Raw genomic sequence first — 17,889 nt, forward strand, 5'->3', positions numbered from 1 at the left:
ATCTACAGAGTACACTTCCAAATATCTCCAAGACACTAATTATGATGGGACACTGTGTCACAGCATCCAGTACAGATCAGGAGACAAACGCTACATGTTAGTTGGACCCAGAATGAGTATAGGTTCTACTATAGTCCCGGGCAGCCACGCCAACACTCTGGTGCTCCCTGACAGGAGACACACCTCTTCTGGGGAGGTAAGAAAGACATTTTTCAGCAGTGATGATTCGAATATGTGGAATTCAGTTCTTGTTCACTATTGATTGTGTTTTTTAAGAACAAAAATATTGTCTGGTTTTCATCAAAGTAGAAAAGGCTGAACAGAAGTGTCTTGTCTTCTTGCCGTTTGGGAGTTAAGATGTTTAAATCTATTTGTTTAACTGCTTATTTGAATGCACACACACAAATGTACAACGTGATTAACACATTCTGCGTCTTGTGGTTGTGACGTTGCTGTGTTGTCATGTTACCTTTTAAACAGGCATGCATGAATTAACTCTAATGTGGTAAAATAGTTTTTGTGTGGTCTTGGTCGCAAATTTATCGATGTTCCAACATTGTGAACAACACTGTGAAATGAATATCTCCTGGTAATGGTCACGTTGAAGTTGTGGTGGACTTTAATCTTGACAGCATTCCCTTTAGCAGTCAGGTTTGGTGGACTGTATTTCAATGAAGCCTGCACCATAGTATTTCGGTGCCGTCTGTGGTGCTGAATATATGTCATTATTCAGTTTAACTTAATTTATTTGTATAGAAAGTAAGGAATACTGACTTAGAATGTATTTACAAAATAGTTGCTGCATATTTCAGTTGCTGTTTTTAAACATGCATTTAGCAACTTCGACATTTTGAACATACTGTAGGCCTACACTTCTGAACAGACACTACATTAAGCACCCCCATACAACTGGGTCCCAATACAAAAGCTGTTTTGAATATTTTACCTTCACAAAGACAATGACCAATTCTGACTGGCACTTTTAGACAAGTACTCATTTGAAAATATATTCATTATTGTGGTTGTAGGTTGCAGTGAATTTTAAGTGCACTGTGGTAAATATTGTTAATATTTGCACTATGGTAAATATTGTTAATATTTGGTGACTCTTGAGCTAGACGAGGTAGGTGATATTACAAACACCTCTTAGTGTAATGCAGTGCAGCCTTGAAAATGTTAGTAAACATGATTGTCCACTAGGTGTCAGTGCTATAAAATAGATGACGCGTCAGTCAGACAACCTGCCCCTTACAAAGAGCGTCCGTGCTCTGTTGCAAAGAACATAATCGCCCAGGGTTTGGATGGGTAGCCTTATCTGTGTGAGCGTGTTTTCTTAATTTATAGTCACTTTTTAAAGAGAAAGGAACACTTGTTCAATGGTGATGTTTTAACGTATTATGCAGAAGAAGACAAAGGAAGAAGATCGATAAAGATGTCTTGGACGCACCCTCTGCTTTTTACTCTCCTGCTTTGTTACGGTGACTTGATTGCAGCACAGCTGAAATATTCCATTCCAGAAGAGGTCAAAGTGGGATCTATTGTTGGCAATGTTGCAAAGGATTTGGGCCTCGACGTCAGCTCTTTAACGAGCAGGAGGTTCCGCATTGTGTCCGGCGCACAGGACGCGCTGTTTGAGGTAAACCCGAACAATGGACTTCTGTTTGTGCACAAACACGTCGACCGCGAGCAGCTGTGCGACAGGAACACCGTCTGTATGGTGGATCTTAAAATCGTCGTTGAGAACCCACTGGAGGTCCACTATGTCAGTGTGGAGGTAACTGATGCCAACGACCATGCACCGAGCTTCACCGAGAAAGGGAAGATAATAGAGATAGCAGAAAATACATTATCTGGTGCAAGGTTTCAGTTACCAGGCGCAAGAGATCCAGACATTGGAATTAATTCAATCCAGCGTTATATATTAAGTCAGAACGACCATTTTCAACTTGAAATTCGGGACAGGGATGATGATAAAATTCCATTTTTGGTGTTGCAAAGGCAGCTAGACAGAGAGCAGAAAATAAATCACAGCTTGGTTCTGTCTGCTATGGATGGAGGGACTCCTTCAAAATCAGCAAACATAAATGTGACTATACGTGTGCTTGATATAAATGATAATAGACCTATTTTCTCTAAGGAGGGATATTATGTTGTATTGCAAGAAAACGCACCAGTAGGTACGACTGTAATTAAAGTGCAAGCTACTGACCTGGATGAGGGAGCTAATGGGGAAGTGGAGTATGAATTTGGAGGGCACATGAACGCAGAGGTGATACGCCTCTTCAGTCTGGACAAAAAACTTGGAGAAATTCAAGTTGAAGGCCAAATTGATTTTGAGACATCTGATGTTTTCAAGTTAGATGTACAGGCCTCCGACAAAGGTCATCCTCCCATGACAACAGACTGTAGAGTCATCATAAAAATTCAAGATGTAAATGACAATAAACCAGAGATTGAAGTGACATCCATTACCAGCACAGTCCCAGAAGATGCAAAACATGGGACTGTGATTGCTCTCATCAGTATCACTGATGTGGACTCTGGTCCTAATGGTAAAGTCATCTGCAGCCTAACAGAAAATGTACCATTTGAATTAAAGTCATCCTTTAAAGAAAACATGTACTCATTAGTGACTAAAGACATATTAGACAGAGAAACAATATCAAGTTATGACATTTCAATAACAGCTACTGACTGTGGTGAGCCTCCTCTTTCTACAGTCAAAACGGTCAGCATCCAAGTTAAAGATGTGAATGATAACATCCCAGAATTTTCACACAACCCTTTAGAGTTATATTTGACAGAGAACAATGAAGCTGGTGCATCGGTGTTTTCTGTGAAAGCATTTGATAAAGACTTAGACAACAATGCTGCTGTGTCTTATAATTTAGTCAGGCAGGGGGGTCATTCTGACATAACATCTTTCCTCAATGTCAATTCTGAAAATGGGCAAATATCAGCGCTAAAAAGTTTTGACTTTGAAGTGCTGAAAAGTTTCCAGTTCCAAGTAGTGGCCACAGACGGTGGAAGTCCCCCACTGAGCAGCAATGTGACAGTGAACGTATTCATTCTGGATCGGAACGACAACCCTCCAGTCATCCTGTATCCAGTCAGTTCCAACGGTTCTGCTGAAGGTGTGGAGGAGATTCCCCGCAATATGAAAGCAGGAGACTTGGTGACTAAAGTCAGAGCCTATGACGCTGATATAGGATATAACGGCTGGTTACTGTTTTCACTGCAGCAAGTCACTGACCACAGTCTCTTTGCTTTGGACCGCTATACGGGCCAGATCAGAACACTTTGCTCATTCACAGAGACGGACGAGGCTGAGCATCAACTGCTCATACTGGTCAAAGACAATGGCAACGTTTCACTCTCAGCAACAGCTACTGTGACTGTCAAACTTGTGGAGCCCAAAGAGGCTTTTGCAGCTTCTGATGTCAAACGTGCAGCAGCAAACGTGGACGAGGAGGATGACAATGTGACTTTTTATCTCATCATCACTTTGGGCTCCGTCTCACTTCTTTTTGTCATCAGCATCATCGTGCTGATCGCCATGCAGTGCTCCAAATCTACAGAGTACACTTCCAAATATCTCCAAGACACAAATTATGATGGGACACTGTGTCACAGCATCCAGTACAGATCAGGAGACAAACGTTACATGTTAGTTGGACCCAGAATGAGTATTGGTTCTACTATAGTCCCAGGCAGCCACGCCAACACTCTGGTGCTCCCTGACAGGAGACACACTTCAGGGGAGGTAAGACAGTTTTTTGTTGTTGTCCTTTTTACCATCTCTATTATATTTTAATGTTTGTCATTCCAAAAATAGTAGATGATTTTTTATTTTTTGCTTCATATTTCATGACTTTTCCTAATTTGATAGCTCATTAGGCATAAAATTACCATGATGATGATTTTTGTTGTGCTGAACATACAGTATACTGCACGCATTGGTGCATTGGGGGTCAGTTTGACCCCAAGCTGTTTTAGCTGGAAAAATCTGTCTGTCTGTGGGTGACCCCTGTGTGACCTAACATTCAAGTGACTGAGACTTCACAGTGCCTAACTACAGATATTAATGTGGTGATTTTCTGAGGGAAAGTTTTGGATCGGTGCAGTTTGGTGGACTGGAATCTGCATTTCATAATGTGATGATGCACAGCTATCTTTCTCTTTCCGTCTGGATGACATACTGTAGTTTTAAGAATATTCAGTCAACCAAAAGTCCAAGTTAGTAAAGAGTTATTAAGAGTTATTTAAAGCAGCTTTGTTACTTTACATATGGTATCTGCTTTGCTCATTTACTGGCTCCAAACCTGGAATCTTCAACTTAAAAGCAATTGTAGCTCACAACTTATTCATAAATATGCTCACCGAAAGGGCAAAAAAATATGTGCATAGGCTACTGTATGTCGATATGTTTTTAACCCCAATGAACTCAGAGCCACCACATCTACATTGTATTAAACACAAAATTATGCAATTTTTAAGTGAAGTGAGGGCCATCATTTGGTTGCAGCAGTCTCACATCGGGATATACTGTAAGCTTTTCACTTCATTTCAGAGACATTCAATTGCTTCGATTGGATTGTTATGATAGTTTTACTGACTGTAAGACAATCACAGAAAACATGAGTGGCTCTCGGCTGCTTGTACTTTGTAAAGTAGCTCTCATAGTGAACGACTGCACAATATACTACCACGGATTGCAGTTTATTCATGGCAATGTATAGTTTGTAAACATGGAGTGTCGTATTGTTGCTTGGGTCACATTTTAAGTTTAATGATACTGCTTTGTTTAGGTGTGCATGTGGTAAACGGAACTACTACTATTCTTCTTTTTTTTACCAGCTAGGATGTATGCATTTTGTAATTTAAATCAGTGTCGCTTCAAAACCAAATAGCTGAACTTTGGTGAGTGCGCGTGCAAACTTAGCCTCACTTGATATTATTTAATTGAATGCACTTACTTTCATGGTTTGTCAATAAAATAAAATGGATCATAGTTTGACTTTAGGAAAATCGTGACTTTTTAAGGTCCAGCATATTCAAATAAGGGGTTTTCTGAGGTAATGTTTGTCCATCTATAATAATGATGCAGTAAAACATGTTCTTGTTTGCTACCTCTTGGTGTCACTATGACATCATGAGACCATAAATAGCTTTGACCCTCCCCTTGCCTGTCTTTTGTCTAAATGGAGCAACCAAAGCACACCAGCAGTTCGAATCCTGCCGTGCGTTCTGCTATCATGCGATTTTAAACGTGTTTGGAACAAGGCTCTATACCGGTTGTGATTGGTGCTGCATGACGATGGGGAACTTTACAAAAACCTGGACAAAAGAGAGCTTCTGTTTTTGTTTCTATTTGGTTCTCCTCGTTTTGTTTGGAGAGCAGGTTCGGGCTCAGATAAGGTATTCTGTAGCGGAGGAGGTTAAAGAAGGAACTATGGTGGGAAACGTCGCCAAGGATCTTGGACTTGACGTCAGCAGCTTGGCAGATCGAAGGTTTCGCGTCGTGTCCGGGTCCGAGGGGGCTATTTTTGAGGTAAACCAGAACAATGGGGCCCTGTACGTGCACCGTCACATTGACAGAGAGCAGCTGTGCCAAGGCGGCGCTGCCTGTCTGATGGAGCTCAAAATCCTTGTGGAAAACCCACTAGAAATCCACTACGTGCTGGTAGAAATAGCTGATGTAAACGACTACTCTCCGAGCTTCCCTGAACCCGAGCAGACGTTCGAAATTGCAGAGCACACGTTGCCAGGCAGGAGATTTCAGTTGCACACAGCGCGGGATCCAGACGCGGGTATAAACTCCATTCGCACGTACACGCTGACGCAAAATGATCATTTTGAAATTAATATCCGCCAAAGCGACACAGGGAAGGTTCCGTTTCTGGTTCTGAAGAAACCTCTGGACCGGGAACAGAAGGACACACACTCGCTCCTCGTCACAGCGGCTGATGGAGGTAAACCTCCACGATCAGGCACGCTAAATGTGTCCATTATTGTCCTCGACAGCAACGATAATAGGCCAATATTTACTCAGGATAATTATCAAATTACAATAGCAGAAAATATTCAAATTGGCACTTCAATATTTAAAATGAACGCGAGTGATCCAGATGACGGCATTAACGGGGAAATAGAATACAGATTTGGAAAAACATTAAGTCGAGAAGTGTATGATAATTTTGAGTTAGACAAATTAACTGGAGAAATTAGAATAAAAGAAATAATAGACTATGAAGAAAGAGATGTGTATGAACTAGATGTTGAGGGGTCGGACAGAGGAATACCTCCCCTGACAGGTGAGTGTAGAATTATAATCCAAATAAAAGATGTAAATGATAACACACCGAAAATAGAGGTGACATCACTGTCAAATAAAGTGTCAGAAGACTCAAAGCCTGGTACAGTGGTTTCTCTCATAAGTGTAACAGATAAAGACTCTGGTGTGAATGGTAAAATTATTTCACAAATAACCAATAATGCACCGTTTGAATTAAAGCCTTCTTACAAGGAGAACACTTATTCAGTTGTTACTAAAACATTTTTGGATAGAGAGGAGGTGTCAGAATATGAATTAATAATTAAAGCCACTGATTGTGGCGAACCTCCATTATCTACTTTTAAAACTGTAAATATTCTGGTAGCTGATGTGAATGACAACAGTCCACATTTTGAGCAAACTCCGTTAGAGTTTTATATTTTAGAAAACAATATTGCAGGCAAGTCTGTGTTTTCAGTTAGCGCAACTGACAACGATGTTGATGACAATGCAGTTATTTCATATCAAATATTTAGAGGGGCAAGTGCAAGTGATATTGCATCTTTTCTAAATATTAATTCTGAAAATGGACAAATATCAGCACTAAAAAGTTTTGACTTTGAGACGCTGAAAAGTTTCCAGTTCCAAGTAGTGGCCACAGACGGTGGAAGTCCTCCATTGAGCAGCAATGTGACAGTGAACGTGTTCATTCTGGATCAGAACGACAACACTCCAGTCATCTTGTATCCAGTCAGCTCCAACGGTTCTGCTGAAGGTGTGGAGGAGATTCCCCGCAATATGAAAGCAGGAGACTTGGTGACTAAAGTCAGAGCCTATGACGCTGATATAGGATATAACGGCTGGTTACTCTTTTCACTGCAGCAAGTCACTGACCACAGTCTCTTTGCTTTGGACCGCTATACGGGCCAGATCAGAACACTTCGCTCATTCACAGAGACAGACGAGGCTGAGCATCAACTGCTCATACTGGTCAAAGACAATGGCAACGTTTCACTCTCAGCAACAGCTACTGTGACTGTCAAACTTGTGGAGCCCAAAGAGGCTTTTGCAGCTTCTGATGTCAAACGTGCAGCAGCAAACGTGGACGAGGAGGACGACAACGTGACTTTTTATCTCATCATCACTTTGGGCTCGGTCTCGCTCCTTTTTGTCATCAGCATCATCGTGCTGATCGCCATGCAGTGCTCCAAATCTACAGAGTACACTTCCAAATATCTCCAAGATGCTAATTATGATGGGACACTGTGCCACAGCATCCAGTACAGATCAGGAGACAAACGCTACATGTTAGTTGGACCCAGAATGAGTATAGGTTCTACTATAGTCCCGGGCAGCCACGCCAACACTCTGGTGCTTCCTGACAGGAGACACACTTCTTCTGGGGAGGTAAGACATAAAATCATGATTCACATTTCTCCTAGAGATACATGTAAATGTGATTCTGGCATTGCATGAATAATTAGGCACAACAAAACCAATTATTCCTCCATGGTTCTTGTGTTTGCCCCGCCTCTCACCCGAAGAGAGCTGGGATAGGCTCCAGCATACCTGCAACCCTAGTGAGGACAAGTGGTATAGACAATGGATGGATGGCTTCTTGTATTTGGCTTTGTTGGTTCTACCGTTTTGCAGTAACTCAGTGTTATGAAAATATATTTAATCAATATATTTCACCACTGGCGTTATTAGTTATGTTGTTACTTGTATTTGTTTTATTATTAGTCATTTAATGTGTTATGTTTATTATTAGTCATTTAATGTGGTAGGCATGTATAGTATATTTTAAGTAAGGTTTGCATAATTTGCAACACTAAAAAATACAATTAAAGAAACAATACATATTTAAAATTTAAAAACTTTAAGGACAATATATTGGACTATTTATAGAATGTCAAATTTAGAATTATTGTTCAGGAAGTCACACATTTTCTTCGGTTTAGAATAATTTTCTTAGGCCTACATTTTAGTGATTTTAGAAAAAAAGATGCCAATTTGAATATTATAGACACGATCTAGATCAAGAATATGAAAACTTACGCAGCAAACAATATTTAAGTCACCTCCAAACACTTTTGCCAAGGCTGTAAAGTGAGAAGACTGAATGGAGGTTTTGATTACAGTGTTTATTTTGTCATTAAATAAACCTGCGTTGGTATTTTTATGGGCTTTGTGACTGTAAATGATTAAATACTGAACAAAATGACTGTGTTGAAATAACGTTTTAATATTTCTACCCTCGTGGTGTCACTGTAATATCAGCCAGGACAGAACGGATGTTGTTCCTCCCCTAAAACATCCTTTGTTTGATACATCTCATCATTTGTAGTTGGCATTTGAAACGGGACGGCCTGTGTGTGTTGTCCTCAGACCAACAGTTGCACTGTTTAGGAGGAGAAGATATATAATTAACAGGAAGAGAGGATAGAGTTTTTAATGTTTTTTAACAATGGGGAGCGGAAGATGCTGCCGCTGGTTGCTTTTTGTTTGGTGTCCGCTTTTGTATTTGGGAGGACGAGCCTCGGCTGAATTGCGCTACTCGATTCCAGAGGAGGTAAAAGAGGGAACTGTGGTCGGAAATGTCGCCAAGGATCTTGGTCTCGACAAATCTTCTCTGGTGGATCGACAGTTCCGTGTGGTGTCTGGAACTAAGGAGGCATTCTTTCAGGTCAGGCCGGAAAATGGTGCATTAGAGGTCCGTAGGAAAATCGACAGAGAGGCGCTTTGTGAAGGCAGTGGAGCTTGCGTCATGGAGCTGAAAATTCTTGTTGAAAACCCACTGGAGATGCACCACGTTGTTGTGGAAATTACTGACGTGAACGACCACTCTCCGAGATATTCTGACAAAGAGCAGGTATTTGAAATAGCTGAGCATTCGTCTCCTGGAACACGTTTCCAGCTGCATGCAGCCAGTGATCCTGATGCCGGAATTAACTCTGTGCGCACATATATATTAAGTTCTAATGAACATTTTGAACTCGATGTAAGCCAAAATGACGATGATAAATTGCCCTTTTTAGTGCTGAAGAAGTCTTTAGACAGAGAACAAAATAAAAATCACTTGTTAATTGTGACTGCAGTTGATGGGGGGAAACCACAACGATCAGGAATACTTAATGTGACCATTATTGTTCTTGACATTAATGATAACCGTCCAGTTTTTAGTCAAGATACTTATGCTGTTGAAATGAAAGAAAATACTTCTGTTGGAACAAGTGTTATACAAGTGAATGCAATAGATCCAGATGAAGGGATTAATGGGGAAATACAATATAGCCTTGGAAAAACTGTAAATAAGGCTTATGACATATTTGAACTAGACAAGTTAAGTGGACTCATCAAGCTGAAAGGAGCTTTAGATTTTGAGGAATCAGAGATTTATAAACTTGACATTCAAGCATCTGACAAAGGGCAACCTCCTTTAACAGGCAGGTGTCGAGTCATTATAAAGATAAAAGATGTCAATGATAATCCTCCAGAAATAGAAGTGACATCACTGTCAAATAAAGTGTCTGAAGACTCCAAACCTGGTACAGTTATTTCCCTCATTAGTGTTGTGGATAAAGATTCTGGATTAAATGGCAAAATTATTTCACAGATCACCAATGATGTCCCATTTGAATTAAAACCTTCATACAAGGAGAACATTTACTCGGTTGTCACTAAGGAATATTTAGATAGAGAGGAGGTTTCAGACTATAAAATAACAATAACATCTACAGACTGTGGTGAGCCTCCACTGTCTACTTCTAAAACTTTAGATATTCAGGTATCAGATGTGAATGATAACAGACCACATTTCCACCAGTATCCACTCTACTTTTACCTGTCAGAAAATAATGTTGCTGGACAGTCAGTATTCTTAGTCACTGCCACTGACAATGATGTGAATGAAAATGCAGCTATTTCTTACAATATTATCAGAGCAGGGAATGAAAATGATGTGACAACCTTCTTAAATATAAATCCAGAGAATGGACAAATATCAGCACTAAAAAGTTTTGACTTTGAGTTACTGAAAAGTTTCCAGTTCCAAGTAGTGGCCACAGACAGTGGAAGTCCTCCACTGAGCAGCAACGTTACAGTGAACGTGTTCATTCTGGATCAGAACGACAACGCTCCGGTCATCCTGTATCCAATCAGCTCCAACGGTTCTGCTGAAGGTGTGGAGGAGATTCCCCGCAATATGAAAGCAGGAGACTTGGTGACTAAAGTCAGAGCCTATGACGCTGATATAGGATATAACGGCTGGTTACTGTTTTCACTGCAGCAAGTCACTGACCACAGTCTCTTTGCTTTGGACCGCTATACGGGCCAGATCAGAACACTTCGCTCATTCACAGAGACGGACGAGGCTGAGCATCAACTGCTCATATTGGTCAAAGACAATGGCAACGTTTCACTCTCAGCAACAGCTACTGTGACTGTCAAACTTGTGGAGCCCAAAGAGGCTTTTGCAGCTTCTGATGTCAAACGTGCAGCAGCAAACGTGGACGAGGAGGACGACAATGTGACTTTTTATCTCATCATCACTTTGGGCTCAGTCTCGCTTCTCTTCATCATCAGCATCATCGTGCTGATCGCCATGCAGTGCTCCTCCAAATCTACAGAGTACACTTCCAAATATCTCCAAGACACAAATTATGATGGGACACTGTGCCACAGCATCCAGTACAGATCAGGAGACAAACGCTACATGCTAGTTGGACCCAGAATGAGTATAGGTTCTACTATAGTCCCAGGCAGCCACGCCAACACTCTGGTGCTCCCTGACAGGAGACACACTTCTTCTGGGGAGGTAAGACATAAAATCTTTACTTTTATGAATAATTTGTGGAGATGCTTGCAATTGTGATTCTGGAATTGCACAAATAATTACGCACAGCACAACAAATTATTCCTCCATGGTTCTTGTGTTTTCCCCGCCTCTCACCCAAAGACAACTGGGATAGGCTCCAGCATACCCGCAACTCTAGTGAAGACAAGCAGTATAGAAAATGTGTAGCTGGGTGGGTTCTTGTGTTTGGCTTGTTCGAATCTGTGGTTTTGCAGTAATTAAGTTTTATGAAAATATATTTAATAAATATATTTCACCACTACTATTTGCGTTATTAGTTATTTTATTACTTGTACCTATTTTAATATTAGTCATTTTGTGTATTAGGCCTATAGTATATTTTAAGCAAATTGTTTTCATATTTCTCAACATTAAAAAAGCAATTCACATTTAATATTTAAAGACTTTAAGGACGGTATATTGGACTATTTATAGAATGCCAATAGCTACAATTATTTTTCAGGAAGCCACTAACTTATTTAGACTTAGAGTAATTTTCTTAGGCCTACATTTTAGTGATTTAGAAAAAAACAAATGCAGATTAAAATATGATACAAACGGTCTAGATTACAAATATGAAAACTTACGCAGCAAACAACATTTAAGTCACCTCCAAACACTTTTGCCACGGCTGTAAAGTGAGAAGACTGAATGAATATTTTTTGATTACAGTGTTTATTGTGTCATAAAATAAATCTGCATTGCTATTTATTAAGTGGTTTGCGATTGCAAATTATTAAATACTGAATAAAAAGACTGTGTTGAGATAAGGTTTTAATATTTCTACCCTCGTGGTGTCACTGTAATATCAGCCAGGACAGAACGGATGTTGTTCCTCCCCTAAAACATCCTTTGTGTGATACATCTCATCATTTGTAGTTGGCATTTGAAACGGGACGGCCTGTGTGTGTTGTCCTCAGACCAACAGTTGCACTGTTTGGAAAGAGAAGAGCTATAATTAACAGGAAGAAAGGATATCGTTTTTCATGTTTTTTTAACCATGGGGAGAGGGACATGCTGCCGCTGGTTGTTTTTTGTTTTATGTCCGCTTTTGTATTTGGGAGGACGAGCCTCGGCTGAATTGCGCTACTCGATTCCAGAGGAGGTAAAAGAGGGAACTGTGGTCGGAAATGTCGCCAAGGACCTTGGTCTGGACAAATCCTCTCTGGTGGATCGACAGTTTCGTGTGGTGTCTGGAACTAAGGAGGCATTCTTTCAGGTCAGGCCGGAAAATGGTGCATTAGAGGTCCGTAGGAAAATCGACAGAGAGGCGCTTTGTGAGGGCAGCGGAGCTTGCGTCATGGAGCTGAAAATTCTTGTTGAAAACCCACTGGAGATGCATCACGTCGTTGTGGAAGTAACTGACGCGAACGACCACTCTCCGAGGTTTTCTGACAAAGAGCAGGTATTTGAAATAGCTGAGCAATCGTCTCCCGGACGACGATTCCAGCTGCACGCAGCCCGTGATCCTGATGCCGGAATTAACTCTGTGCGGGGATATAGATTAACTTCTAATGAATATTTTGAACTAGATATAAGTCAAAACGATGAAGAGAAAACACCTTTTTTAGTGCTGAAAAGATCTTTAGACAGAGAACAAAATAAACATCACTTGTTAACTGTTACGGCAGTCGATGGGGGAAAACCACAACGATCAGGCACACTTAATGTGACCATTATTGTTCTCGATAGTAATGATAACCTTCCATCTTTTAATCAAGATACTTATACTGTTGAAATAAAAGAAAATACTCCTGTTGGAACAAGTGTTATACAAGTGAATGCAATAGATCCAGATGAAGGGACTAATAGTGAAATAGAATATAGCCTTGGCAAAACTGTAAATAAGGCTTATGACATATTTGAACTAGACAAGTTAAGTGGACTCATCAAGCTGAAAGGAGCTTTAGATTTTGAGGAATCAGAGATTTATAAACTTGACATTCAAGCATCTGACAAAGGGCAACCTCCTTTAACAGGCAGGTGTCGAGTCATCATAAAGATAAAAGATGTCAATGATAATCCTCCAGAAATAGAAGTGACATCACTGTCAAATAAAGTGTCTGAAGACTCCAAACCTGGTACAGTTATTTCCCTCATTAGTGTTGTGGATAAAGATTCTGGATTAAATGGCAAAATTATTTCACAGATCACCAATGATGTCCCATTTGAATTAAAACCTTCATACAAGGAGAACATTTACTCGGTTGTCACTAAGGAATATTTAGATAGAGAGGAGGTTTCAGACTATAAAATAACAATAACATCTACAGACTGTGGTGAGCCTCCACTGTCTACTTCTAAAACTTTAGATATTCAGGTATCAGATGTGAATGATAACAGACCACATTTCCACCAGTATCCACTCTACTTTTACCTGTCAGAAAATAATGTTGCTGGACAGTCAGTATTCTCAGTCACTGCCACTGACAATGATGTGAATGAAAATGCAGCTATTTCTTACAATATTATCAGAGCAGGGAATGAAAATGACGTAACAACGTTCTTAAATATAAATCCAGAGAATGGACAAATATCAGCACTAAAAAGTTTTGACTTTGAGACGCTGAAAAGTTTCCAGTTCCAAGTAGTGGCCACAGACGGTGGAAGTCCTTCACTGAGCAGCAACGTTACAGTGAACGTGTTCATTCTGGATCAGAACGACAACGCCCCAGTCATCCTGTATCCAGTCAGCTCCAACGGTTCTGCTGAAGGTGTGGAGGAGATTCCCCGCAATATGAAAGCAGGAGACTTGGTGACTAAAGTCAGAGCCTATGACGCTGATATAGGATATAACGGCTGGTTACTGTTTTCACTGCAGCAGGTCACTGACCACAGTCTCTTTGCTTTGGACCGCTATACGGGCCAGATCAGAACACTTCGCTCATTCACAGAGACGGACGAGGCTGAGCACCAACTGCTCATACTGGTCAAAGACAATGGCAACGTTTCACTCTCAGCAACAGCTACTGTGACTGTCAAACTTGTGGAGCCCAAAGAGGCTTTTGCAGCTTCTGATGTCAAACGTGCAGCAGCAAATGTGGACGAAGAGGACGACAACGTGACTTTTTATCTCATCATCACTTTGGGCTCCGTCTCGCTCCTTTTTGTCATCAGCATCATCGTGCTGATCGCCATGCAGTGCTCCTCCAAATCCACAGAGTACACTTCCAAATATCTCCAAGACACTAATTATGATGGGACACTGTGTCACAGCATCCAGTACAGATCAGGAGACAAACGCTACATGCTAGTTGGACCCAGAATGAGTATAGGTTCTACAATAGTCTCGGGCAGCCACGCCAACACTCTGGTGCTCCCTGACAGGAGACACACTTCTTCTGGGGAGGTAAGACATAAAATCTTTACTTTTATGAATAATTTGTGGAGATGCTTGCAATTGTGATTTTGGAATTGAACAAATAATTACACACAGCACAACAAATTATTCCTCCATGGTTCTTGTGTTTTCCCCGCCTCTCACCCAAAGACAACTGGGATAGGCTCCAGCATACCGGCAACTCTAGTGAAGACAAGCAGTATAGAAAATGTATAGCTGGGTGGGTTTTTGTGTTTGACTTGTTCGAATCTGTGGTTTTGCAGTAATTAAGTTTTATGAAAATATACCTAATAAATATATTTCACCACTACTATTTGCGTTATTAGTTTTTTAATACTTGTATCTATTTTAATATTAGTCATTTCGTGTATTAGGCCTATAGTATATTTTAAGCAAATTGTTTGCATATTTCTCAACATTAAAAAAGCAATTCACATTTAAGATTTAAAGAATTTAAGGACGGTATATTGGACTATTTATAGAATGCCAATAGCTACAATTATTTTTCAGGAAGTCACTAACTTATTTAGACTTAGAGTAATTTTCTTAGGCCTACATTTTAGTGATTTAGACAAAAACAAATGCAGATTAAAATATGATAGAAACGGTCTAGATCACAAATATGAAAACTTACGCAGCAAACAACATTTAAGTCACCTCCAAACACTTTTGCCACGGCTGTAAAGTGAGAAGACTGGATAAATATTTTTTGATTACAGTGTTTAATGTGTCATGAAATAAACCTGCATTGCTATTTATTAAGTGGTTTGCGATTGCAAATTATTAAATACTGAATAAAAAGACTGTGTTGAGATAAGGTTTTAATATTTCTACCCTCGTGGTGTCACTGTAATATCAGCCAGGACAGAACGGATGTTGTTCCTCCCCTAAAACATCCTTTGTGTGATACATCTCATCATTTGTAGTTGGCATTTGAAACGGGACGGCCTGTGTGTGTTGTCCTCAGACCAACAGTTGCACTGTTTGGAAAGAGAAGAGCTATAATTAACAGGAAGAAAGGATATCGTTTTTCATGTTTTTTTAACCATGGGGAGTGGGACATGCTGCCGCTGGTTGTTTTTTGTTTTATGTCCGCTTTTGTATTTGGGAGGACGAGCCTCGGCTGAATTGCGCTACTCGATTCCAGAGGAGGTAAAAGAGGGAACTGTGGTCGGAAATGTCGCCAAGGACCTTGGTCTGGACAAATCTTCTCTGGTGGATCGTCAGTTTCGTGTGGTGTCTGGAACTAAGGAGGCATTCTTTCAGGTCAGGCCGGAAAATGGTGCATTAGAGGTCCGTAGGAAAATCGACAGAGAGGCGCTTTGTGAGGGCAGTGGAGCTTGCGTCATGGAGCTGAAAATTCTTGTTGAAAACCCACTGGAGATGCACCACGTTGTTGTGGAAATTACTGACGTGAACGACCACTCTCCGAGGTTTTCTGACAAAGAGCAGGTATTTGAAATAGCTGAGCAATCGTCTTCTGGAACAAGATTCGAGCTGCATGCAGCCAGTGATCCTGATGCCGGAATTAATTCTGTTCGCACATACGCATTAACTTCTAATGAACATTTTGAACTAGATATAAGTCAAAATGATGAAGAGAGAATACCATTTCTAGTGCTGAAAAAGTCTTTAGACAGAGAACAAAATAAAAATCACTTGTTAATTGTGACTGCGGTTGATGGGGGGAAACCACAGCGATCAGGAATACTTAATGTGACAATTATTGTTCTTGACAGTAATGATAACCGTCCAGTTTTTAGTCAAGATACTTATACTGTTGAAATAAAAGAAAATTCTCCTGTTGGAACAAGTGTTATACAAGTAAATGCAATAGATCCAGATGAAGGGACTAATAGTGAAATACAATATAGCCTTGGAAAAACTGTAAATAAGGCTTATGACATATTTGAACTAGACAAGTTAAGTGGACTCATCAAGCTGGAAGGAGCTTTAGATTTTGAGGAATCAGAGATTTATAAACTTGAGATTCAAGCATCTGATAAAGGACAACCTCCTTTAACAGGCAGGTGTCGAGTCATTATAAAAATAAAAGATGTCAATGATAATCCTCCAGAAATAGAAGTGACATCACTGTCAAATAAAGTGTCTGAAGACTCCAAACCTGGTACAGTTATTTCCCTCATTAGTGTTGTGGATAAAGATTCTGGATTAAATGGCAAAATTATTTCACAGATCACCAATGATGTCCCATTTGAATTAAAACCTTCATACAAAGAGAACATTTACTCGGTTGTCACTAAGGAATATTTAGATAGAGAGGAGGTTTCAGACTATAAAATAACAATAACGTCTACAGACTGTGGTGAGCCTCCATTGTCTACTTCTAAAACTTTAGATATTCAGGTATCAGATGTGAATGATAACAGACCACATTTCCACCAGTATCCACTCTACTTTTACCTGTCAGAAAATAATGTTGCTGGACAGTCAGTATTCTCAGTCACTGCCACTGACAATGATGTGAATGAAAATGCAGCTATTTCTTACCATATTATCAGAGCCGGGAATGGAAATGATGTGACAACCTTCTTAAATATAAATCCAGAGAATGGACAAATATCAGCACTAAAAAGTTTTGACTTTGAGTTACTGAAAAGTTTCCAGTTCCAAGTAGTGGCCACAGATGGTGGAAGTCCTTCACTGAGCAGCAACGTTACAGTGAACGTGTTCATTCTGGATCAGAACGACAACCCTCCAGTCATCCTGTATCCAGTCAGCTCCAACGGTTCTGCTGAAGGTGTGGAGGAGATTCCCCGCAATATGAAAGCAGGAGACTTGGTGACTAAAGTCAGAGCCTATGACGCTGATATAGGATATAACGGCTGGTTACTGTTTTCACTGCAGCAAGTCACTGACCACAGTCTCTTTGCTTTGGACCGCTATACGGGCCAGATCAGAACACTTCGCTCATTCACAGAGACAGATGAGGCTGAGCATCAACTGCTCATACTGGTCAAAGACAATGGCAACGTTTCACTCTCAGCAACAGCTACTGTGACTGTCAAACTTGTGGAGCCCAAAGAGGCTTTTGCAGCTTCTGATGTCAAACGTGCAGCAGCAAACGTGGACGAGGAGGACGACAATGTGACTTTTTATCTCATCATCACTTTGGGCTCAGTCTCGTTTCTCTTCATCATCAGCATCATCGTGCTGATTGCCATGCAGTGCTCCTCCAAATCCACAGAGTACACTTCCAAATATCTCCAAGACACTAATTATGATGGGACACTGTGTCACAGCATCCAGTACAGATCAGGAGACAAACGCTACATGTTAGTTGGACCCAGAATGAGTATAGGTTCTACTATAGTCCCAGGCAGCCACGCCAACACGCTGGTGCTCCCTGACAGGAGACAAACTTCTTCTGGGGAGGTAAGAACTTGACAAGCAGTATAG

General features: G+C 40.5%; 1 protein-coding gene across 11 annotated transcripts in view; it reads left to right on the top strand.

The window, feature by feature from the left end:
• The window catches only part of LOC129189671 (protocadherin alpha-C2-like), a 174,846-nt gene that overhangs the window by 21,700 nt on the left and 135,257 nt on the right, over positions 1-17,889 (top strand). The window contains exon 1 of one of the 11 annotated variants that reach the window (XM_054791624.1): positions 720-3,763. The exons of 6 other annotated variants lie outside the window; for them this stretch is intronic. In XM_054791624.1, the coding sequence (XP_054647599.1) occupies positions 1,433-3,763 (2,331 nt within the window). In that variant the 5' untranslated portion in view covers positions 720-1,432. Of the gene's footprint in view, positions 1-719; positions 3,764-5,040; positions 7,682-8,177; positions 11,091-11,184; positions 14,479-14,498; positions 17,866-17,889 lie in introns of those variants that run through there. 4 more of the 11 variants (XM_054791611.1, XM_054791622.1, XM_054791621.1 and 1 more) reach the window with 4 other exon arrangements.

The sequence above is a fragment of the Dunckerocampus dactyliophorus genome, chromosome 11 (genome assembly GCF_027744805.1).
Source record: "Dunckerocampus dactyliophorus isolate RoL2022-P2 chromosome 11, RoL_Ddac_1.1, whole genome shotgun sequence".
Taxonomy (NCBI): Eukaryota; Metazoa; Chordata; class Actinopteri; order Syngnathiformes; family Syngnathidae; genus Dunckerocampus; species Dunckerocampus dactyliophorus.